The sequence below is a fragment of the Metopolophium dirhodum genome, chromosome 5 (genome assembly GCF_019925205.1).
Source record: "Metopolophium dirhodum isolate CAU chromosome 5, ASM1992520v1, whole genome shotgun sequence".
NCBI lineage: Eukaryota > Metazoa > Arthropoda > Insecta > Hemiptera > Aphididae > Metopolophium > Metopolophium dirhodum.
In genome coordinates this window covers 14,003,697-14,029,675 of record NC_083564.1, presented here as the reverse complement: position 1 = coordinate 14,029,675, position 25,979 = coordinate 14,003,697, and the positions used below count along the sequence as shown (strand labels likewise).

General features: G+C 25.7%; 1 protein-coding gene across 4 annotated transcripts in view; it reads left to right on the top strand.

Annotated features, from left to right (window-relative positions):
• Positions 1-25,979, top strand: part of LOC132944248 (E3 ubiquitin-protein ligase goliath) — a 56,541-nt gene that overhangs the window by 6,227 nt on the left and 24,335 nt on the right. For all 4 annotated transcript variants that reach the window (XR_009664435.1, XM_061013491.1, XM_061013493.1 and 1 more), the window contains exon 2: positions 16,710-16,845. Coding sequence is in view for 3 of the 4 variants with exons in the window: in XM_061013491.1 (XP_060869474.1) it covers positions 16,710-16,845 (136 nt within the window). In the remaining variant the exon portion in view is untranslated. The remainder of the gene's footprint in view (positions 1-16,709; positions 16,846-25,979) is intronic.

Here is a 25,979-nt window from a genome sequence, read left to right as displayed (position 1 = left end):
AATATTGATTTAAATTTATTTTGCGTTCTTTGGCACTGATTTTGCATAAGTATCAAATTCATAATAATAAGTTAAATACATATTTCTAGTTTATTAATATATATATAATCATATATTATATTTTAAATCATATACCTATAGGTAGTTTATCAACATTTATGAAAAATTATACAAAAAATCAATAAAAATAACACGTTTTGAAATCAATAAAAAAAAATATTATAATAGTTTTTATAAAGAATTAAAAATGTTTAAACCCTTATCGTTCTAAAATTCTGAACTCTGGTTTCAAGCTTAGGCATAAACATAATTTTATACATTGATATTGTAATACATTAAAAATTATAATACGATTTTTAAAATAGGTAGATAATTTATGTCAGTAACACAAATTAGTTTATTTTACACAATTATCGACCAGCTTATAATACTAATCGGATATCAAACACAATGTTTTATGAAACTTTTGGCTGCTCCCCATTGCCAAGGTTCCGTCCGTAGTGCCAAGCAATCTATTTTCGTAGTTTATCATTTTGTACCAAACGAAATAAAGCGGACGGAAAAATAATTTGAATTGTGTTAACAAAATAAAAGCCGCAAAAACGAGGTCGACCGCTAAAATTTTACACATATCTGCAGGAAGTCTAAGGCCATAACCTTAAAATAATAATAAAAATATGTTAGCAAAAAATGTTCATGTTTTTATTTTCATCCTTATCTAATATCTATTTTCTAAGAATATTAACGAACTTTCGTATGTGTGTTTACTTATTAATCTCATTATTATATTATTAATGATTTAATGCTCTCCTGCACCTCTAGAGTGTACAACAATTTGTTCAATCTCGTCTTGTATACAAATATTGTTAAAAACAAAACATAATTTGTTGCTATACTTCTCAGTTCTTATGAACGAATTACATTTAAACTTCGGTTAGGTAAAGTAAAACAAAAGGTGTGTCTTGTTTTATACACTTATTTTAGTGTAAATGGAACAAATAAACTTCCAAACAAATTATTTAACTAGAAATAAAACATATAATATCTTTTGTTTAAGGCTCATAACTTGCTTTTCATACAATGTCGTACATTTTAACACACTCTACTCTCTCAACCAGCTGTTTCAACGGTTTGAAATCTCGTTGATAATTTAAAAATATCATAAATAATAGTCAGGAACATATTACAGTTATAAACTTATAAATTAGTAATAACTAATAATTATATGATACAACAAAAACCAACGTATATAAAGTTGGCCTCAATCAGACTCAATGAATTACATCAGACTGCCTTTGTAGGTACGCAGAATATACATTTCAATCATATAATATTATAAATATTATCTATAATATTCATATCGCATTAGGTACTACGTTTAAATATTGAATAATTATTTATTATACTTGAGTTCTACATATATACGAGTATTTTGTTTATAATTAGATAATATGATGTAAATTGATTCAGTTGTGTAGAAATAAATTATTATCAAATATAGTTAAGTAAAGGTAGACAATTAAAGGACTTATCCGCCTAAGAATATTTTGAAAACTCTTAAAAACAAATAAAAATATTATAATATTTTCCTTTTTAAATATTGTCCAAAATGTGAGCAGGTATACTAGGTATATAAAATACTAACTGTATAACCCGACTTCGCCTGAGAAAAAATGAACAAATATAGAATATGGCATTTTATTGGTTTAACCCATGGCTTAAATATACAAGATTATTGCAATAGGACCCCCACTACATCATTTTATCACGTTAAGGAATTAAAATAGCAGCGTAGGGGGACGACCTATACTGGCTATACTGTGATATTATATACTGAGATATGGATAGATATGGACTGTACCCTTACGCAATACGCTGCCATTTTATTTTTGTTTGATAACAATAAAGGATATGTGCAATAACCTTGTATATTTAAGCCATGGTTTAACCCCGTAATTAGTGTACCTACCTCAGTTCAGATATTATACTCAATTATAGCTCTTGGTATATTTTTGGACGTGGTTCAAACTACCCTCTAAAGTCTAAACTATCCTGATATCTCTAAGAATAATCGAAGACATTTTTTTTAAATTCGTCTAATACTCGTAGGTTTATAGGCGAAAATATAGAAAAATCGTTTTATAAATAATCTCTCATATTTGTTTTAAGATAAGGCCATAAACGCGACGATTTTATGCATGCTTTTACCTCATCTGACCGAGTTAACGGGCAGTAAATGGCAACCATTTATATACAAAAAAATACTAATTACTACTGATTTCTACTATTACTGTTATAAACTGTAACAAAAAAAAAAAATGGTCGATTTTCATCGTGAATCTCAAAATGCTTTTGTAAGTACCTCTTTAAAATTCCAACTTCGGGAAATACTAATGCACCCGTACATGGTGGTACGAAAATACCATGGAAATTTAAATTCTCTAGCTATGATAGTTTAGACTGCATTGATAAGTCATAGTCAAGATACATTTAATTATATATAAAATATAGATATGTTCTTTACTTAGGTAGTAAAAGTTGTTAAGAGGACTCTACCCATATGCATTTGTTATCTCAGTCTAATACACGTACGTGATTCACTAGTTTCAATAGTGTGCTATTAGTTTTGATATTAGAGTGAACTGACCTATTATCAAACTTTTAGGTAAAAAAATTATCTGTGCTTAAGTATTTTCTTCGATATTTTAATTTTCAAGCGAGATATGAGCAGTTTTAATTTGTGATTTTTCACATACCATTATCTTGCTTTAAAATTAAAATATCGGAAAAATCGCCGACGATTAAGCATAGATAATGTTCTCACCTAAAAATTTGATGATAGGACATTTCACTCTAATATAAAATATAACAGCACACTATTCAAACTAGTGAACGAAAATTGTCTGTGTCGTAAGTTTCTAAGATGGAGACAACCAACGCACGGATAGCAACTTTTTAATATCTTGACAGATAATAACAATTCCTCATTTTCTATGAACTGTTTGCGTGAAACTTCTATTATTTTAAGAATAACTTAGGTATAAAGAACCTGGAGAGCCTACTACTGCTGCATATACTATTTATACAATAATTAAAATAACCTATAGTATAGGTACGAAAAACGATTTTGAGTGAATGAGACGGACAATTTGAACTTCAATTGTATATAAAATAAAATGGTACACATGACTTTTCGACATTTTTAAATTCTTGTAAGAACAACTGATGGACATTTTAAATTGAAAATGTCATGAATTCTAAAAATTAATTAATTGAGATTTTTAAATAGACTCTCAGTGAAGGCGACAGGTTTCTTTGTCTACCTAAGGATAATTTATATCATGATATATTTATTTACCTATAGTTAAAGATTTCTCAATACACAGGTTTGACATAATTTTTACCTATTAAAATGCATAAAACTGAAGTACTTACAATAGAATGGTATGAACACATTTCACAGGCTCAGGGTATAAATAGTTAAAAATGAGTCAAAATATATTTATCATATCATTGTGTACTTATAAGTTATAGGCAAATAATAGTAAACAGTTGGAAGTCTCAACGATTTATATTTTAGATTCTAAGCGAAGTGATGAATGTATTGATTTTATAATGATGTGTGTTTTTTTTTTATTTATATTTTTTTTTATTTTTTATTTTTTTATTTTTGTGTCTGTCATCACCTTTTAGGACAGTAAAAGTGCTTGGATTTTCTTCAACAGTAACTTTTCTGATAGAAAAGTGAATCTAGTTGGTACTTTAGGGGGGTCAAAAGTAAAAATTTCCCAGTAGTTTTCAAAAGCAACAAATATTTTTCTAAACCTGGTTCACATTATGATTATTTATTTGGTTCCAGAGATTTTTTAACGTGGGGAGGGGTTAAGATGCTGATATTTATATTTTTATTAAAAATGCATAACTGAAAATCCTCTATATTAAACTTAGAGGATTATACTAATATTAGAATTTTGTAGTACTTTAATGAAGAAAGTGTGCCCATACGCCATGTCGATTTTGATTTGTTGGTTGGATTGTCTGCAATTACTTGGCTAATATTGTTATAAGGAGAATTGATAACAATTTCAGTATTTTGATTTTAAGTTATATTGTTTTAGGACTCAGTATTTATGAAAGCCGCTATTTTAGATTCTAAGCGAAGCGATGAATGTATTGATTCTACAATGATGTGTGTTTTTTTTTTATTTTTTTATTTATTTTTTTATTTTTTTTTTATTTTTGTGTCTGTCATCACCTTTTAGGACAGTAAAAGTGCTTGGATTTTCTTCAATAGTAACTTTTCTGATAGGAAAGTGAATCTAGTTGGTACTTTGGGGGGTCAAAAGTAAAAATTTCCCAGTAGTTTTCACAAGCGACGTGAAAAACAAAAGAAAAATTAAGGAAAAACGGGAATTTTTACGCAAAATCTGTTTTTGAGAAAATCGATTTTGGTTTTAGGTGTAACTCTAAAACAAATGACCGTTGGGACATGAAATTTTGACTGAATGTTTATATTAGCATTTTCTATACACCATAAAATTTACAAAATATTTTGACTCTTTTTGAGCTGTTTACGGACATTGTCAGTTTTCAATTTTTTTAGTTTTTTTTTCTATAAATATCAATAAAATTTTATCTGTTGAGTAAAAAAGCTTGAAAATTTAATAGAAGGCTCCTAGGTTAGTGTTTCAAATGCAGATGAAAAAAATTAAAAATCTTTAGTCACAGTTTTTATTTATATCTGAACATTTAAAGTTCAAATTTTGATAAAATACAGAAAATCACGAAAATTGGCAAATTATTTTGAGTTGAGAATTCATAAAAATTTTATATCTAAAGATTGTATCTAAGATTTTAAAATGTAATATAAGATAACTCATAAGTTTGTCTACCTTTATCAAAAAAAAAATGTTTACAAGAAACTTAAATTAAATTTTTATGAGCGTCTGAAATTTATATTTTTACAACATTTGATATTCACTCGATTTCTCATGTAACAATTTTCTTATTTTATTGTAATTAAAAAACGAATGACTGTAGATACTTGAAAATTTCACTGAATGTTTATATTAGCATTTTCTATACACCATAAAATGTTGAAAATAGTTTGACTCTTTTTGAGCGGTTTACGGACATTGTGAGTTTTCAATTTTTTTAGTTTTTTTTTCTATAAATATCAATAAAAATTTTTTTGTTGGGTAAAAAAGCGTGAAAATTGAATATAAGGCTCCTGATATATCGTTCTAATAGCAGTTGAAAAATATTAAAAATACATAGGCACAATTTTTTTTAGAAGCATTTAAAGTTCAAATTTTGACAACATTTATCAAATTTATAATTTATTAATTATTTTGTAGTTAAAAATGTATAAAATGTTTAACTTTTATGGCTAAAGATTGAAAATTTGAAACAAGGCTCCACGTAAATAGGTTATATATAAATTACTTTATTCACAATAATATCATCAAATATACTTGGTAATATCATAGGCTGACTGACCGTTTTCGCTCAGAATCGTTTTTCTTATACAATGATATTATATCATTGAATTCAAATTTAACACCATCCATTACAGTGACCCACTTGTAACCTACTGTACAGCAGAGCGACATCCGCTTATCCACCTTTTTTTAATTACAAAGCAATAATTAACCAGTAACAGAGTTTGATGATAAATCTGGTGATGACTGGACAGGATATTAAAAGCTGTGAGCATTAAAAGGCGTGCTAAGGCTGAAGTAACAGACTATAAAAAAACTGGTGAAACAAGAAAATAACACGATGCGTGTACGTGTTAGGACTAAGGTTTAAAAAGAAATCTACGCGACAGGTTATCTAATATAAAATTAATATATCACGATACCTCACAGATATAGATAATAAATTAGATTGCTAACTAGTGATATCAGCCTTCGCACTACGAAAAATGTCATGTTGGTTGTGGGCTATGTATAGTGTTATCACCTGAAAAACCGAATTTATCATTGTATTATATCTATATATCTGTGTATTCTTAACACGATACAAATTGATAAAATACCATAGCCCACAACCTATTTGTTAAAAAAGTGGCGTCATCCGGCCCGCTTGTCAGTGTATTACAGTAGTTATCTATCTAGTTATCTCTATTTGTGCGATATCTTAAGATTTTGATGCCCGAGACCTCGCAATTCGCATATATTTATAATACTTGATAATTATGGTATATATTTGATTTATGGATATATCTCGGTATCCGTAAGTAGGCACTTCCCTCATCTTTAGTTCTTGATAAGGCTTAGTTTCTGCACTTAGGTTTAGTTTGATTGAAGGAGATAAAAATATTTAAGATTCAAATTTTATATTGAGTATTTTTGACTTTGGTCTTTGGTACTTTGCTATTTTTATTTTATGTTTCAATTGTAAATTTTCGTTCGATTAAAGTTACTTGTAATTAGTTTTTTATGGGTTTGGTGGAATAAATATTTTTTCTATTGGAATTTTGATTAAGTATTATTTCAGGAGATAACATCTCTACTACACATACACATAAAGTGGAGAATCATTAGTAATATATATATATATATGTATATATTGTCTATATATATATATATATAATATAATAAGTATATACTATACCACTAATATATATTAGTAGTATACAGTAATGCCGTTTCTGGCACACCCCCTTCAACATTAGAAAAGAACAATTTCTTTATAATTTTTAACTATAAAAGTTAAGTTAATTTTGTAAAAATTGTATTCTTTGTGTTACTCATGGATTATGTTGGAAAAGGCAGTAACTTATTGATCATGCCTTTGTGTTGTCAATAAGGATCAGATAGGGTGTATATTTTGTAAAAATTATTTTCTTAAATGCAATTATATAGTTTTCCAACATTTAATTAAACAGTTTGGCTTTATGAATCATTTTGTGTCAATTTAAATTTGATGATTGGGAAAACTGTTAATTATTACAAATAAAACATTTGTATGGTTTTATTTCCATCACCAAATGTAGGTTAACACTAGACTAGTAATGGACGATCTGAATCGAATTTTTTAGTCGAACTATATGGGTCAATTTTATTGAAGGATCAATTCAATTCGGTGAAGATTGTAACGTTTGAATCAGAATACGAGCTAGGTACATTCCTAAAATTTTAGAACGATTATGTCAGACTACCATAGCATGACTGTACTGCCATAGTATGACTGTACTGTCATATATAATATCATTTGTCGATGTTGTTAATATATAATAGATGTGTTGCAATGTAGTCTTCAAAGTATGAAATATTTCATGTGGTACAGAAAAACCTGAAACTTTGAGTTTTTTTAAACAAATATTTAGTGCCGTATTATAATATATTTTTTGGTTCTTGTTTTCAACTATTTAATATTTATAGAGAAACTATAATAGTTTTTCACAAGAAGCGGCTTATCGTCGACCTCAATGATGGAACTATAATAACTGTAGCTATTGCTATATCTATAACTTATAGGTATAATGGTTTATAAATAACACTACATGTATATGACACTGTTATTGACGGTAATTACTTGCAAAACATTTTATTTTCAAAGTTGTATCTTAATAAAGAAAATTATACTCTCTTTGTTTATTGTAAAATTATTACTACTATGGTGTTTACAAATGTAATACCTATTTCTTTATCAATGTAAAACATTTTAAATACCTACTTATCTTAATATTAAATAATACTATCAGTAATCACAACTGTTCGTAAAAATAAACTTGTTTTATAAAAATGTTTCATAACTTTAAACATAGTATTTCATGCAATTTTTAAACACATTACAAGCAATTATGTATTATAGGTACATTATTAATTACCACAGTTGTCGATGACTTGCTATGAAGTTATTCCCTTTATAACCATTGAAAATCGAATTAAATGAGCATTGGATTTGGGTAAAAATGTTAATACTTAATATTGATGGATTTTCTGAATTTTACCCCATATGCGGTTCACAAAGACATGTCCTATTATTGTCTTATATAGTTATATACTTATATGTAATAAAATAGACTAATCAGTGCATGCCAATTTCCGAGATCAGGTATACAATACGTAAAGTTTGAGAGTTGATCGAATCTTCATTTGACGTTTTGTAGTCTTCTTCAGCCTCCTTCTTCAATTAATACATTTATAGATAATATCGTGTTGATAAGTTCATTAGAAAGTTTTGTGTGAAAAGAAAGTTCAAACAACTTAATAAATAGAACGATAACGGGAGGTTAACATACATGAGCGAAAACATACAACGCGTTCAGTGCTATCTATCGCGGTAACAGTGTACTGTGTGCGTGTTACTGTTTTGTTTTAAGTGATGATAAGGAATACGATTACAGTATCTCACGACACTCATTAAAAAAATATGTTACTAAAATGTATTATTAGGATACAAAAATATATCAAATCGACAGCTTTCATCGGCAAAACCTTTTAAAATAATTTTGCATTAACAAAATTTAATTATAGTGTCTTTTTAAAAAAAATTTCTAATTTTCTAGTAGACCTTTTAAAAAGGCTAATGTTTTATAATATGAAAAACATTTTCGGATTCTATCAACCTAATTATAAAATAATGAATACAACAATCAATTTAAATACAAAATATCAATACTGTTTGTTTGACGAATGGCGATGGACGATGGTTGTAGGTTCTGGACAGTAATATTGCCACCTGCATAAATCCTTAAACAAATGACACGTGGGGCAATATAACTCCCGCACCCTCATTTAATTCGTCCCTGCTTCAATTGCCATGATATTAGATTTTCAACTATTTAATTTATTTATTGTTCAAAACAAATTAAAATTAAAATGCCATGGTTAACATTTTTATGTACATTATATTATATCTGATTTCCATACATTTTAACGACTTGTATGACTTATAGGTACTTCTTACATTATATATTGTATAAACTTACAATAACTTTACTGAATGTACGTTATTATATTTTATGCAATGTATCCACTAAATATTTAGAAGATACTACATTATTATTTATCACTGAACATTATCTCACTAATAATAAATTAATTTGTTTCATACAATAACAATAAGTTTAGCCAAGTTGGTATTAAAGTTGTTACTGTAAATTTAAATGTGATATCATTACGGATTGAGTTTTATTTCATGGCATTGTAAGTGCTATAATGCAGTCTTCCTTTAATCAATTACACCTACACATTTTGCGTCTATCAGTTCAGATTGTAATAAATGTTAATCGAAATAATTTGATATACTAGAGTAAGTAATTTGAATTTATAGTTTGCAATATGCATGTATTTTCAAAAATTATTATTTATTGGTAGTATAGTAAAAAACCAATTTTTTTTATTAATTAGGTATTATTTATTTTTTATTAATTATATATTTTTATCCATAGCTAGTACCAAATACAAGTCGATACATTTTTTAACTTAATTTTTCAGTTTATTTTAGCTACTCATTTTAATAACATACCTATAGATTTTTTCAATTTAAATGTAAGAAATACGTAGCAGGATGTTACTTGGTCATAATATGCTACCCTTTTCCATGGTACCATGCATATGCGGAATTAACTCTAAATATAGTAGTTACTAGATAGTAATGAGGTCAGTATGGAACAAAAAAATGATGGATGAAGGTGAATGTAAAAAGTTGAATACAGGAGATTTGAACTGTCTCATCATGGTTTATCCCCATGGGCACAAATAGGGAGGGGGCTTAGATCACTCTGAGCAATCTTAAGCTCTCCCTGATACATGTACATCATTTTAATACTACACATGTTAATATATAAACAATCTTTATTACAATAAATTATACCTATTATCGCTATAAACAAACTACGAGACTCGAGGAATCTATTGGAATAACTATTCTACCTCAATCGGTCAAGTTGTTTAAAAGTTACACGATTAATAACAGAATACACTCAAGAATTATATTATGTAGGTATAAAGAAAAAGATATATATGTTATAACTGTATAAGACCATTTTTTAATAAATGCATGTATACAACACGATACATTCGTTTATATTTAATTTTTGATTGTTTTGAATTGTATCATTTATAAAATTGTATATAGTGGGTGGAAAACGAATCTCCTGTACTTTTTTTGTTCTTGAAACTTTTTTGGCTCAAGCCCCTATGCAATATGCATTTGAGGACCCTATTTACGTCTATGTTTATCCCAGAGTTTATACACATTAAACGGTCTCACACCATTCTCATTTCTCACTTTATTTAATTAAACCGAATGTTATTAAATCAATTTTACTATAATTTTTTGAAATAGTAAAAACTATATTGATTATAATATTATTATTATTATTATGATAAGCAATATTAATATTTAATAGGCATATGAATATTAATTATATGGATTAATTGTATTTTAGAAGCGCAAATATTATTAACACATTATTTCATATTCTATAATTATTCGTAATTTAGAGTTACAAATAATATTATATTTGAGTCTAGCAATGAAAGACTATTTAAATAGAGTTACTGATTAATTATTACCTAATGTTTTTTCTAGTTTTTTACATTATTTTTTTACTTTATTTTATATTTACTAAGTATTCAAGTTGTAATAACCAAATCAATAACATAAAAAACGGATTTTAAAAAAATAATAATAATAAAGAAGTAAGCACTATAGTCATCGGTACACGGACAATCATTGTATTAAACAACGAAACATTACTAACTTTAGATTTTGACACATATGATTTTTGTCTAGTATTATAAATGTATAACCAAGGCCGGATTAAGGCTGATTCGAATGGAACTTAACGATGTGCTCCTTTTGATTATCTACAAATAATTATTGTTGGACTGAAGCATGGGCCCCTAGCGCCGAGGGCTAGTTAATTAAGAAAGGTACTTACATTTTTAGAGATAATTGTTTTTAAATTTGCTACTTTTAATTGATAATATATATTTTATATTATATATATAGATAACCCAAGGCTGTGCATTAACGAATTAAAAAGTTAAAGTTAAGTTACTTTTGTCCAAGTTACATAACGAGTTACCTACTTTTTAGTTACTTTTTTTAAAAAAAATAACTTCCAATTTTAAGAAATACATTTTTTCTATGTTATGCAGTAACTTATGAGTTAATTAACTTTCAAGTAACGTCAAGTTCATTTGTTAGTAGGGGATAGATAGTCATATCATTGGAAAAGTATTGCGTAGAGATGATTTACACGAAAAAAAATGTTACACATATTATCATGATGTTAAAGCAAAATACAAAAAAAAAAATACACCAGTGGCGCTAGTAAAATTAAGTTAAACAAATTTTACCGGAAGCAGTCGAGTAATACTAAACATAAAAAGCCGAATTATACAACCAATTTATATATGTAATGAAAGAAAATAATAGTTAATTATTGAAAATTATTGTTTGGTATTCAAATGTATAGGTACATCAAAAGGCAATGTTTGTATGTTTATAAACTATAGCTTATGCTGGTATTACACTTGTTCGACATCGGTTGAACGATAACTTTTGTCGATGGACTGATGACGAACCGGTGTATTACCAGCTTTATTGACTCAAAAACTAAAATACGAAATACATGATTCCCCATATCCATATAAAACGTTCATATAAAAGGAGACGAAGCACAAACACGCTGAAACCGTACTGTGTGTGCGATAAGAAATGCAATATATTTGAGTGTGTGGATTTTACAATTAAAATGGTTGTATGGTCGAATTTTGACCAATTGACTATATTATAAATAAAGACATACGTGTAAAATGTATTTTTTACTTCCAAAATATTTTTCATGAATGTTTTTATAATTTAATATTTATATGTATATATATATATAATTATATATATATATGTATAATGTATATAATATTATATACATTATAGGCACCTACATTATACATTATACATTACCTACACTTATATTATATCTATTAAATATCTTGATTTGCAGCGTCAAGGTGGCGATGGCGGTTGTCTATCCGGCTTCCGCATAGTATAATTTAATATAGCCATGTCTTAATGGTATGGTTAGAATAATCAAAATTATTTATTGTCTTTAGACGGATCTGAACAGTGTTATTAGAACTGATCATAGCAATAAATATATGCATAAGCATACATTTTTTTTAAATAATTTTTTTATGTCGTATGATCCCAAACCGGCTGAATATGATATATATATATACTCAGTATTTATACTCGACTCATTGAGATATTACACTTGGCATGAATACTCTAGAACTATCATCTGTATATTTAAATTCTAAAAATATAACATATTATATATTGGGTTCTTACGTATTGTTTAGTGAGTTTTTAAAGGTAGGGTGGGCAGAGGTAATTTTTAATTTGAATTTCTAATCGAAGTTATAATTCAATTGTTATTCATCGCATGTTAGATTTTTTATAAAAAATTATTATCGAACGAATCATCCGACTGAAAGTATGCTTGTCGCGTTTCATTTTGTCTTACACAATAAATAATATTTATTTAATCTACAGAATATAAATTTCAATTATATAATATACGCAGTAAAATAACAACAAAGATATATCATTTCAGAACTAAACAAACGAATATAGATATGAGAGTAAAAAAAGAAAAAAGTAAAAAACAACGATTTCTTTAGTAATTCTATATTACTTATCATAGATTTTTATAATTTTTCACTTCAATATTTGTGAGGTGATTATATTCAATAGTAAAAAATATTTTATACACAAATATGAAAATTTATTTAAAAAAAATTGAAAACTGTTTGTTTAGTATAAATTAATAATGTGATATGTTTAGGAAAAGATAATAGTTCAAACCAATTAACGACTTTAACGACATGCTTATTATTAAAAACATATACATATTCTGCTGTTATTATATTGGATGTCTTTCATGTCATAATGGGCCAATGGGTATAGGTAAAAAAAAATGTTGGAAAAAATGTTTTGAAACTATGCACGTAAGACCAAGATACTAAACGTGACTGCGTAAAAAATAAAAATTATACTGAATATGTCTTAGTATTTCTTGGAAGTATAGGAAAATGCTATCAACTTGTATTTATTTTAAATTGTATGGAGGTTTGTACGAAAATATGTAAATATTCTAAGCGTTTTCCCAACTACAAATGGTAACGCATCTCTTATCAATGTAATGCATCTCTTGAGATTAAAAATTTAACACAGTTTTTTCATTCTCCAATATTTAGTTTCTTGAATTTCTCAGTTATTTTTTAAAAAATAATATAAAATATTAATACTGCACGTTTACTAAACTTTGCCTAAATTTATTCTTAAAATGCAATAATTTATGTTTTAATAAATACAAATATGACTAATTTTGTTGTTGTAATTATATGATATTAAAGTTTTTTATCGAATAACTACAATTTTCACATAAAATGTAGTACAGTTATTATTTGTTTTTTTTTCAACATAATATAATAAATGTTATAATATTTATTATAATATTATAAGATTTTAAAATACACGAATAGACGGAAGTACATAATTCAGATAAGATACCTAACTAAAAAAGAGTTTAATATTATATTTTATAATTACATATTGATATATTAAAATAACAATATGTATCTAAACAAAAAATTAAAATTGTAATATACATATAAGGACAAATAATATTCAAATAGTTCAATTAGTATATTCAAATATTCAAAAATCACGTATCACTTGCCTACCATCAAGGCACAGAATTATTTAGTTATTAGTTAATTAATTTAATTAATTAGTTATTCTGTGATCGAGGCATCAACCTTAATAATAAATAAGTACATATTTAAAATATAATGTTTGAAATTATATTTTTATGACACACATAAATACATAACAATGTATTTTATTGTATATTTAACAAAAAAAATAAATTTTAAATATTTATGTTAAATTAGTTCACTAATTATGTAAATTTTGTTAATAAATTCCATATTATACAATAATTCTCATTGAGTATTGTATGAATTGTCTGGATTAAATCATAGATCTTAATTTATCCTAGTTTATACAATTTTTTACATCTCACAACAGTATGGACCTTAATATGACCACAATATGTCAATTAAAAACGTATAGAGAAAATGTTCAATATACATACAGAATAATATACTGTTTTTTATCTGCGAGTCACTATAGAGTTCACGATAAAATGCTTATCTGACAATTTGCCAAATCATAATTCGTTGCAATTCGATTTGCACGATTTATTTTACTGAAATCTACAGTTATGTCGTGTTTTCTATAGTCTACATTATTGGTCGAGCATTGGCAAATATCAGTGAATTGCAATTGCTACCACTGTTTATCACTGAAATAAATATATTCGTAAACAAGTATGTACTTATATACAAGTATACATTTTAATATTTTAGCTTATTAAACATTGAATTTACTTTACATTTAAATAAAACAAATATAAAATATAGTATCAGTTACATTTTTAAGTACTCAGTTATAATAACTATATTGAAGTATTTTCTAATAGTTTATTTACAAATAACATTAACATTTTGCATATAAATAAATGCGGTTATTTTAGCTACGATCTACCTACGTCTTACTAATTATTTTTGAAATTTGTTTAACAATATAAATAGTAAATATTTTTTTAAGTAACATTTTTAGATTTTAATTTCAAATTTGTTTGAATTTTTATCGAATCAAATCTGTTCTGGCAGTGGCAAGCGGTATGTTTATTATTCTTGTTATAAATATTGCTATTGTTGCGTGAACAACGATACCGAATTCTCAAGTGAGTCTACTGATGTCAATATATTGATGTGATCAACGGACATGGTCACAATATAGCTTGTAAAAATTATATACGCGGTCAGTAAACTCGTTTTCAGTTCATGTGGTTCAAGCATGAAAAATAAAAATAAATACATTTCGAGTTTTTGATGTTATATATTATTGTATTATACTTAACATTAGAGACATATTACAATTTTCTGTAATAAATAAAAATAAATGTTTGAAGTTTTGAAAGAATATGCCACCAATTGCATCAATATCTATTATCACTTATAAAAAGAAGCTAAAAAAAATGTATGCAATGACCCTATTAATTATCGATATGAATTATTACCATTTTATTGGTAAAGTCCAAACTGGTTCGTCAATTATGACATACCTTTTTATTTTCTCATTAGTTTCCTTAGTCTTAAGGAAAACTGCAAAAATTGTGAACAAAAAATGATGATATAGCATTGTGATTATACAGCATTATTACACGTTATTAATAACAATTTATTTTGTTTATTTTGTTATGATTCAAAATTTAATAATAATCCTATTTTTTTAAATTAAATAACAAAAATTACCTTTTAATGTTTCGTGTAGACTTGTTATCCAATTAATGTTAGTATTAATTTTTATTTTTTTAATACTTGTAATCATATATACTCATAAGTCATAAGTCATAACCATTAAGAGTTATGAATTATGATTATATGATTCCTTGTTAGGTAGTAAATTGTAGCAGTTTCGTTTATTGTTGCTATATTTAGGCTTGAATGAAGAGATACAATTGAAACGAACCACGGAATATAACCAACAGTTAGACGGGTACATATTGACTGAATGCATTTTTTTGTTGGAAGGTATAAACTATACCTATACCTTATACCCCTATAAAATTATTAGTTCATAAATTATCATTTTAAAAAATTAGTTTTGTGTACAAAATAAAATAAATGTCATATTTTTATCAATATTCTATACATTTATCTTTTTGTTTTTGTTTGATAATTTATTAAAATTTAGGACAATTAAACTAAACGTAGTATAATACATTTTAAATATTATTTTATATTTAGATCATAGCGAGAAAATGGTGTCAGTAAATGTAAGATAAACTGTATAAAATTTGTTATACTTATTCGTGTGATGTGCCCTTAGAAATTTATTTGACTAATTCTCATTTTAAAAATCACAAAAAAACGCTTTTTTAGACTATGTAAACCATAAATGTTCATTCTTAAAAAAATGGTTTTGTTTTGAAATGGATTTGCTTTATATAAACAAATAAGGAATAATGAATATGTATCTTGCATTATTAATCACGTTAATTGTCCATTTCAAATGTTCAGCTATAAACGGTTATCGACATGCACGAAATATAATATTTTTTAACCATGCACGTGTTAAGTCCCAAACCTAATCCAACTTGCAGTTCTATGCACAATTGGTAACAAGCAATATTAAAATAAACACGAGTTCGCCGTGGTCCAGAAAAATATTATATATGCGCGATTATTAGATACGTCACGTGTTTACTACACAAGTATTAGCCATGGCCTACATCCAAACTACTATTTCGTTTTGGTTAGTTTGTTGTATTATCGTTAGACCTTTTGTTATCTAAAAAATGAAAAGGTAAATGACAATAATAATAATAATATACATAGTGAGCCACCATGTTTACCTGTGTTAGATAATATATGAGAAAACGATTAAATACAGTGGCACACCCGGCCATCCTGTATTTATAAAAGCGATGAAAATAATACGAATCCATTAGACGATGTCGTCACAAAGTTCTTTCTATGACCTCTCTTACCAACCGGCAACCACCATAGTTATTTAATTAAACCTACAATCACCCCCGGAACACTATATCTGCACTGAGTGTAGTACAATTATATATTATGTTTAATAGCCTCGAATTTATTTTGTTGCAGGAAATGTCAGTGCAGTTTTCACGTATAAATGGAAGGGCGAGGACATGGCCCGAATGTTGGACGACATGACTAGGAGGGTGATGGTGAAAATCACAATAGCCAGTCATTGCACCAGGCCATACGGTAACATTAACAGGTATTTATATACAATTCTACTGAGTTACATGATATTATACTAATATAATATTTTGATTTATTTATATTGATACCCACCCAAATCGAAATATCGCTATCAAATAAAACATTACGATTCATTATATAAATAAAACCTAACACAGCAACAGCAAAATATATTTTTTATTATTCTAACTAGTATCCTTCTGTGTAAAATATGTATGTATTATATATTTATATTGTATTAATGTATGACTAGCATTGATACTTGATCGTATTATATGTATCATACAACAAATAACAATATTGTTTATCCCATACATGTAAATTTCTTGCATGCAATTCAAGGATAATTTATTTGTTAATTTAATTATATAACTAAGGACTACAAAAGTACAAAATCAAAAATAGATTATAGATATTTAATTTTAGAGTTAAACAGTTTTATCTACTACTTACGTAAAAATGTATTCTCAGCATGATTTTTTTAATTACATACATAATATAATACTTGACTTTTTAATAAAGTCTTACTTGTCTTTAAACCGTTTTTTTTAAATAAAATAACATACCTATCAAAATTACTGCAACATTATGTAACTGCACATACAAATAGATACCTACCTATACAGTATACAATATATAATTTATATATTATATTGGTTGAGTCATCGTGTTTTTTCATTTTCCCACGAAGCTATATGGTACAAGAAAACGGAAAATGCCGTTGCTTATATCGTACATATATAACATGTACTGATAAGGAAATTGTAGAGGAAAATCGATAACAACTAAAAAGACGCGTGTAAAATTAATTTAAGTCACGGATAAATAGACAAAGAAATTGAACATATGTGTGTTCTTGAACATATAGTTATATGACCATGTCAAGTCACACATCCAATTTTATCATAGTATTATTTTGTCCACTACATTTCTCACTAAAATGTTTATGTATTAAGCAGCCTATAATAATACATGTTCTAAATCCAATTAGTTAGGTACCATATTTGTCCTGTGGTCAATATAAAAAAATCCCTAGCATGTGCAAACATTATAAAGTGTATGAAATTTCCTGAAATTACTATAAACTCATTTTTATTTAAAATAAGTGTTAAGTTGTAAGTAATTGTCTACATGTATTAAAAATATCTCTTTAAGCTTGGAAAAAATACATTTTTATTTAAAACAGCTTTTTTTGTTTTTAATTTTTTCTAAAATATGGTCATTGATTTGATTGATTTTAATGTAAGATATTTTAAATTTTTGTTTTCATTAATTAATTTAGACTATTTAGTGGGTATGTATAACAACGTGGTTAAAAATAGTTACTTAAACTGTATTTTCCAATAAAATAGAAAAAAAAAAAACCGAGGAACTTGCTTCTGAGTGTACCTACCTTGTCATTGATTAAATCACTGTAATGAATGATGTGTTACATTTTATTTCAGTGATAAATCATTGTATCTATACGAAAAACCATTCTAAGCAATTCGCAGTCCATTGAGAATATTTTTAAATATATTTATATTACTATAATATAATTAATTAATTTTTCTATTATTAATATGGTAGATTTAGCTTAAACTAATTTTTGACAAAATCATCGCATATATTAATTATTATAGTATTGTTATTAACATAATTTATATTATCTACTAAGCCAAGTTCAACCAAAACTATCCGAATGACTACGATAAAAAGCACGGAAAATATTAAACGTATAATAAAATATGTGAGAATACATCGGGCACCCAAAGAAGTGGACCAATTTGCTTCAAAAATAAACAAACACTTTTCAAATCTAGACTCATTGCTCAGGTCAATATGTCGGTATAGGTATACTGTATAGGTACGCAAGTCACAAACACACCAGCTGGCCGTCACAAGAACACACACATCTAACTCCTACTAAGTTTAGTAGGAAGTAACCTATATGTATTACTTAAAATTTATAAATTACTATCTTTAGTATACGCCAATATAAAATAATAAACCATACAATGTTACGCGCCTTGAAAATATCATCCATGCAGCGTGCGTTTTTCATAATATTTCATTACAATTTACAGTTGACTTAAATAAACCAACTTCTTTACCTAAATTAAAAAAACCGATAAAATCCAGAAACTAAGTGTTAAGAACTATTTTTCTTTGAAAATAATTAACATTTAATTCTAATGTTCTACAAAAAAAAATTTGTATCACTAATTAACTAGTTGTCTAGATGCTCTATTAAACTGATGAAAGATTGTAAGTTCAAGTACAACATAAAATAATACGACTTTCCTATTTAATCATTTACTGGCTAAAATGTATAGTACAATATAATTTCTTTAACTAACACCAACTTTTGTTTTCTCAGTCTGTCTCACGCGCAATACTGCAACAAATGTATTCTTTACTTCTGCGATATAACTCTCTGGTTCAGTTTAGAACAAATGGGCTTATTATACGTTTTAAAAAAAAGGATATATCGTGTGCATTGGTCAGATTGTTTTAAACCATTGGCTTACCACTTAAAACTATCTACACAATAATTCAAATGCTGATTTAATAATCTAAATTTACAATAAATGTGTGGTTCATATTAGTTATTTATTTAGTTTTCTTCAGACATAATTAGATTTATGGACTACTAAATAGTTGATAAGACAATCGTATTCCTTGTCGTATTAATATTTTCTGACTAACTATACTTTTTCGATACAAAATCAATTATTTTCTCTTAAAAATCTTGACATCAACTTTTATAATATAACAATGAGTAAACATTATTAATTTTTTGCTGCACTTTATTAATAATAAATCAGATATCATATAAAACTCAAATACTATACTTTTTTTTGTTTATTGCTTATAGTACATATATATTGCATTCAAATTTTTGGCCTAAGTGATTGTTAAATATGTGATAATATTAAATTTAATAATAGCCACATATTTCCCGATCATCTGACATCTAATTCGTCTTTTAAATGTTTTACAGACGTATTATATTATATAATGATAGTTTTTTACTAAAGTACTACCCATTGTAAAACTTAAACTCCCAATTACCATTCCTTTTATGTACCTTGTACCTATAATATGACCATTATTATGTTCGGTAATATTTTAGAATTATTGGTTTGTGTTTAAAATGTTTAGTTACAAAATAAAATAAAATTATCTTTAATCATCATCTTATCATGCCTAGATCATTTTATTATGTTATGTAATATTTATTGTAGTATACCGAATAACGATGATAACCCTGACAAATTTATATACTTACAAAATATAGCCAATGTTTTTTATTTTATTACATTATTTCTTTAAGTCTGAACAATTGCCAGTCAAATAATAAAATATTTAAAAAAAAATTATTCACCCCAGTATTAACATTTACAAATGATTTATTTTAGATGAATGAACTGTTTAAAATAATTTTATTCTTGCTATATTAACATTTATATATAATATAGTATTATAGTTTAAGTATTATAAGATTTAAAAATAATGTAGCTCCAATCTTCCACGGTCAACAGGTGAAAGTTTTGAAATATTTATTTTTCATCGTACTACTGAATTAATTATTGTGTTCAAAATATACAACTAGTTAACAAACAAATTACGACTTAAAAAATAATAATAATATGAAAAATATTACCATTGGTTATAAATAAAGACCGGATTTATATGTTTTTACATATCATTACTGGGTCTAAGCAGTCTTATGAGAGTAAAAAATGTGGATGATTTGTTCAATTCTGAATGCATAGAAAAAAGTTTTTTTTGCATATTTGAGAATATTTTATGGGTTAAAGAATATATTTTAACTCATTTAACATATTTTGGAATATTTCGTAAATTGTGAGAAAAAATTTGTATCTATTTTTAATTTTAATATTACGGTACCTACCCAGAAAAAATTTTTTTGAACATTTACAATTTTTTATTTTATCATTTCCAACACTTACTAAAGTGCAATAATATTCCATTAGAATACGAAACTTTAAATACCTAATAATTAACTCACTATTAATATAAAATTGAAAAAAAAAAATTTTAAATGCATATTAAAGTAAATATAATGATGTTTATTGATTATTTTTGCATATTTTTGCTTTTTTTTTTGTATATTTTGCATATTTTAGCATATTTTTTAAATTTTTAAGAGAATATAATGAGAATATTTTAAGGTTTTTTCGAGAATATTAGCATCATATTTAAGGTATTTTAAGAGAATATAAATCCGGTCTTTAATTATAAATACTATTAATTATAGTATTTTTTAATCAATGATATTACTTACTATTATAAACAATTAACAAATGTAATTAATATTGCATGTATTGATGTATATTAATATTATCCTAAATTATTTAAGAAAAATTTAATTTAATAAATATTTAGAGTGAGTGGAGGAGAGGCAAAGCCTTATGGAGTTGTTGAACTCAATATAGTTGGGAGAGAAGAGTGAAGAAGAAAAAGAAAAAGAAATAGATAATACAATAATTTATTATTATGAGGATAATATTATACTATAATAAGATGGAATAATTATAAAATAATTAAAAGTAGAAATACTGTGAAGTTTTATCAACTATAACATTGTAAAATGGAGTCATCGCATTGATAATGTGATTAAATATGACATTTATGATCTCCACTTGTTTCCAAACTTTATTCACTCACTGTATCATCGCATGTAATATATTATCATGCAACAGAATTCTTAATTTAGATAATTGTATGTGAGTATCTTATGTATTATTAATACTAATTTATCTTCATTCAATAATGATTTTATAATGTAATATTATCATATTTTAAATGGCATTTCTAAATACATTATCTGTAGAAACTCTATTGTAATCATTATAAATCTTTGTAATTCGTTCCCCTACAGTTTAAATTTCAATCATTTTACCACGCAGTCTATAAATGCACAGTAAAATATAATGTATTATTATAATAACATTATGATTATTATTTATTATTAACACTGTATTAATAATAATTGTATATAAAAAAATAATTCGTAAGTACTAATTTGTTATTTTAAGCGATGGTATTTATTTGTCCGTATTTTAATTCATAAACTGTATATAGCCATTATTTATCAATTAATTACTGTTATATCTATAACTTGAATTTAAAATCTATAATCTTTAACTGTATTACATTATGATTTAATTTACTATAACATGTACGTTTTAGATTCTGAGCCGAGCAATTGTTTTTACAATTATTATATGTTTTGTGTGTGTTTTATGAGTATTTATTTTTATTTTTATTTTTTTTTTTTGGGGGGGGGGGGGGGGGTGGCAGTAAAAAAGATTATAGATTTTCAACTTTGAAGATGGTTTCTGTCTTTCTTTTTATTAGAAAACAAGAATATAATATACAATCTGAAGATGGTTAGTAAAAGTAAAAAAAGAAGAATGAATAACTGCAGAAACTTGATTTTTTAACAAATATTTATATTTACATTTTACAGACATGGTATGATTTTTAAAATATTTTAGTTTTTTTTGTAGTATTAAAAGCATTTTAAAGTTTTTACTTTCTTTAGTTTTTTTCAATTTATGTAATATATTATGTATAAAATTGTCGTTTATAAGTAAAAAGCTTGATAATTTTATAGAAGATAAGTTATTCTTAAATGAATTTAAAAATCTCGAAAATACATTGGCACAATTTTTTTAAACGTTTAGATGTTTGCAATATTCGTTCAAAATCACGAACATTTGCAAATTATTTTGAAGTTAAAAATCTATAATATATATTACATAGATTTTTCAAACGTTTTTATGACAAAAATATAAAATACATATTACATATTATGCATCAATTTTTTTTTGGAATTTTAAGTTGGAATTGGAACAAAATGTAATATTATTTATTAAAACAATAAATAACGATTTAAGTTATTTTGTTGTAAATAAAAATATATTATTCGTAAGGACGAAATACTTTTTACCATTACATACCTATATGTTATTATTTATTAAACACAATTACATTAAAAATATATTTAGATTAATTTCAAACTATTTATACTAGGTATTACCTTTTCACACCGTTCAATCATACATCGATATTGACGTAAAAATTAAAAACCGTAATATATGTTAATATAAGTATATAATATTATAATTATTATTACTATTATTATTATAAATGCAGAAATTTGATGAATCTTCCATACTATTAATAGAAAAATAAATTACTATTAGCAATATGAAATATGAAAATATAATATAATAATATTTCATTTGTAATATGACTACATACCGACAGACACTCTCCACTCAGAACCGTTTTTATATTACAATGATTTATCATTGAATTCAAATTTAACACATCCATTACAGTGACCTAAATACCTACCTAATTAATGAAACTTGTCACTTGACACCTACTAAATAGTAGTGTGACTTCCCCAGTCTTTTTTTAATTGTATGTAAGTATTTAAAAAAAAAACAGTGATCTTCGAAGTGTAATTTGTGAGAGTAAAACTGCAACAATCAACAAGAAAAAACACAACTTATTTCATTAATTTTGTTATTGAATATCTATAAGTACATGTAAAATATAATAAGCTGATGTTTTTATAAGAATTTTTAATATATAACATGGATTAACATTAACAGTTGTTGAGGAAGGTAAACTTGGTAAAATCGTCGAACGTTAAATTTACAACGATTTAAGAGGTATAGTATGTAAATCACGATTCCAGTATGTAATATATTAGATTCCACCTAGCACCTATATAAGCCATATTTTGATGAGGGGATTTGTATTGCGGTTAGAGTTTTGTATGGATTTGAGCTAATTCTGTGATATTTTTAATTGTCTAGTCTTTATTATTTTAGTCGTATACCACGAATCACCAGTATCTATAATAGTGTAGAAACTACATTTCGGATAAATTTAATAGGTCGGATATTTGAATGTTTGGTAGGCTCGAATTTAAATACCATATGACTAAAGGTCTGATCATTGAATTAAAAATTAACGTTTTGGCTTTTAGATTTAATTTGGATTTTAGGAGTGGGTGGAAATAGCGGAGTCAGCTTAGTATTAATGATTGGACATTTTCCGGAGAGAGAAAATGACTTGTGATGATAAGCTTTCAAGTTAGTTTTTAAAACATAATTGGTCTAACCTTGTAAGATATTTTATTCCTAATTAAATGTATAGAATTTTAACATTAAAATTAATATGTATTAAAATGTATTAAAACATTTTCCTAAGTAAAAAAAAGACCATTTTTTGTTAATAAACATATTATTTTTATAAAGAGTTTTATTTTCTATTTTATTAGATAAGAACTAATTGTTTTTAATGTATTATGCAATACATGAATATAATATGTTATTCGTGTAATTAAGTTATTATGTATCATTACTTATTAGTATTGATAGTAATTATAAATACCATTAGATATTTTATAATAAATGATACATTCTAAAAATAATACGTAATTCAAGTATCAAAATAATTAAAATTAAGTCCTACATCAAGTTATTTAATTTGAATTCAATAATTATATTGTTCAATATATTTTGTAATTGTAATAGGTACCTACTCAATCATTGCTTAAACAATCAAATAATAATTTTATATATCACTCGAAAGAATATAAATTGTATAATTTTATTTTTTAATCAAGTGGTTTGCGTTTTGGATTTATGAATATGTTTCTAGGTAATGGTTACAATTACTCAAAATGCTTTATATCATAGATCATGCTCTTAATTCTTATTGGTTGAACAATGGATTATGCGTTGGTACTTCTCAGTAATATTTTAATCATTTTACTTCAAAATGATTGATTCCATTTAAAATTAATTTACTTTAATTAAATAATTTGTTAACCGGTTTTAACCTCAATGTACTTTTTATATATTTTGAATTATATGAAGTTATCATCATTACAGGTATCTCGTATCTATATCATATTATTATATTGATACATGTATGGTTTCTTTCCTCATGTTGACTTGCTATTACATATAATAGATTTTGTAAATTGATCTATAGATTATTAAAATCAAGAAAATCTGTGCAGTTTGTAGGTATACACATTTTTTAGTATTACATTTACGTAAGTAGGTACGCAAGGACTATATAAACTTGATTCCACTAAGAACTGATTTTCAATCTATAATTTATTGTAATTTGCAATCCATAGTTTACCCAGCGATGAATGGGACGAACAATTAATGTTTGTTAATTTTTTATACTCATACCTCACGCTTTTAATACCTAACCATTCCTAATGTTTATGATATATAGCACGGTTTAATAACTTATAGATATTTTAAGAGTACATTGCGAGATCATTAAAATGTTTTAAATTTAAGGAAACCGTCTTTAAAGATTATGGAATTGTGTGCTATGCGAGAATGTAACTATAATTTCGTCGTACCCGCACGTGTTTTCTCCGTATTACATAGGGTATTTACATTTACAATTTCAATAGGGTATTGTTAGTTTTAATATTAGAGTGAATTGACCTATTATAAAATTTGAAGGTAAGATTATTCTAGGGCACTACGTAGGCTTTTTTTGATATTATAATATTTAAGTAAGTTATTACATTTTTGAAATTGTAGGTACATTTTAAAGTTATAATAATTTACTTAAAAATAATAATAGGTCGCGACGACCTCAAATAATGTTTATTTAATAGTTTTAATATATCCCATAGCACGTGGGCAAATAAAGACAATATTTCTAGGGAAGAGTGGGATACAGGAACTGTCTAACTATAATCCAAATTTGTATCGTATTAAAAAAACCTTCACCTCAAATAACAGATACAATGCTGATAAATTAATTTAATGCATATAGAAGAAAGTTAGGGTTTTTATTTCACTAAATAATTAAATGAAATAATATATTATGATTATAATAATGCTATTATAATTGTATAACTTTTGTTTCTTCCAAATTCCATTTATAATCATTATTTACTGTTAATTTATTCCTCATTTTCATTCTCATCGTGTAATGTGTTTAAGTGTGTACTTATTTTGTATTTGTGTATTATAACAATTGGTGATGTGAATTTATATATATTTTTTGTATAAATACCTTAACAGTCAAATTATGAACTTTTGAACTTACTATTTACTATTGAGGTATTGTGATTTTTTTTTA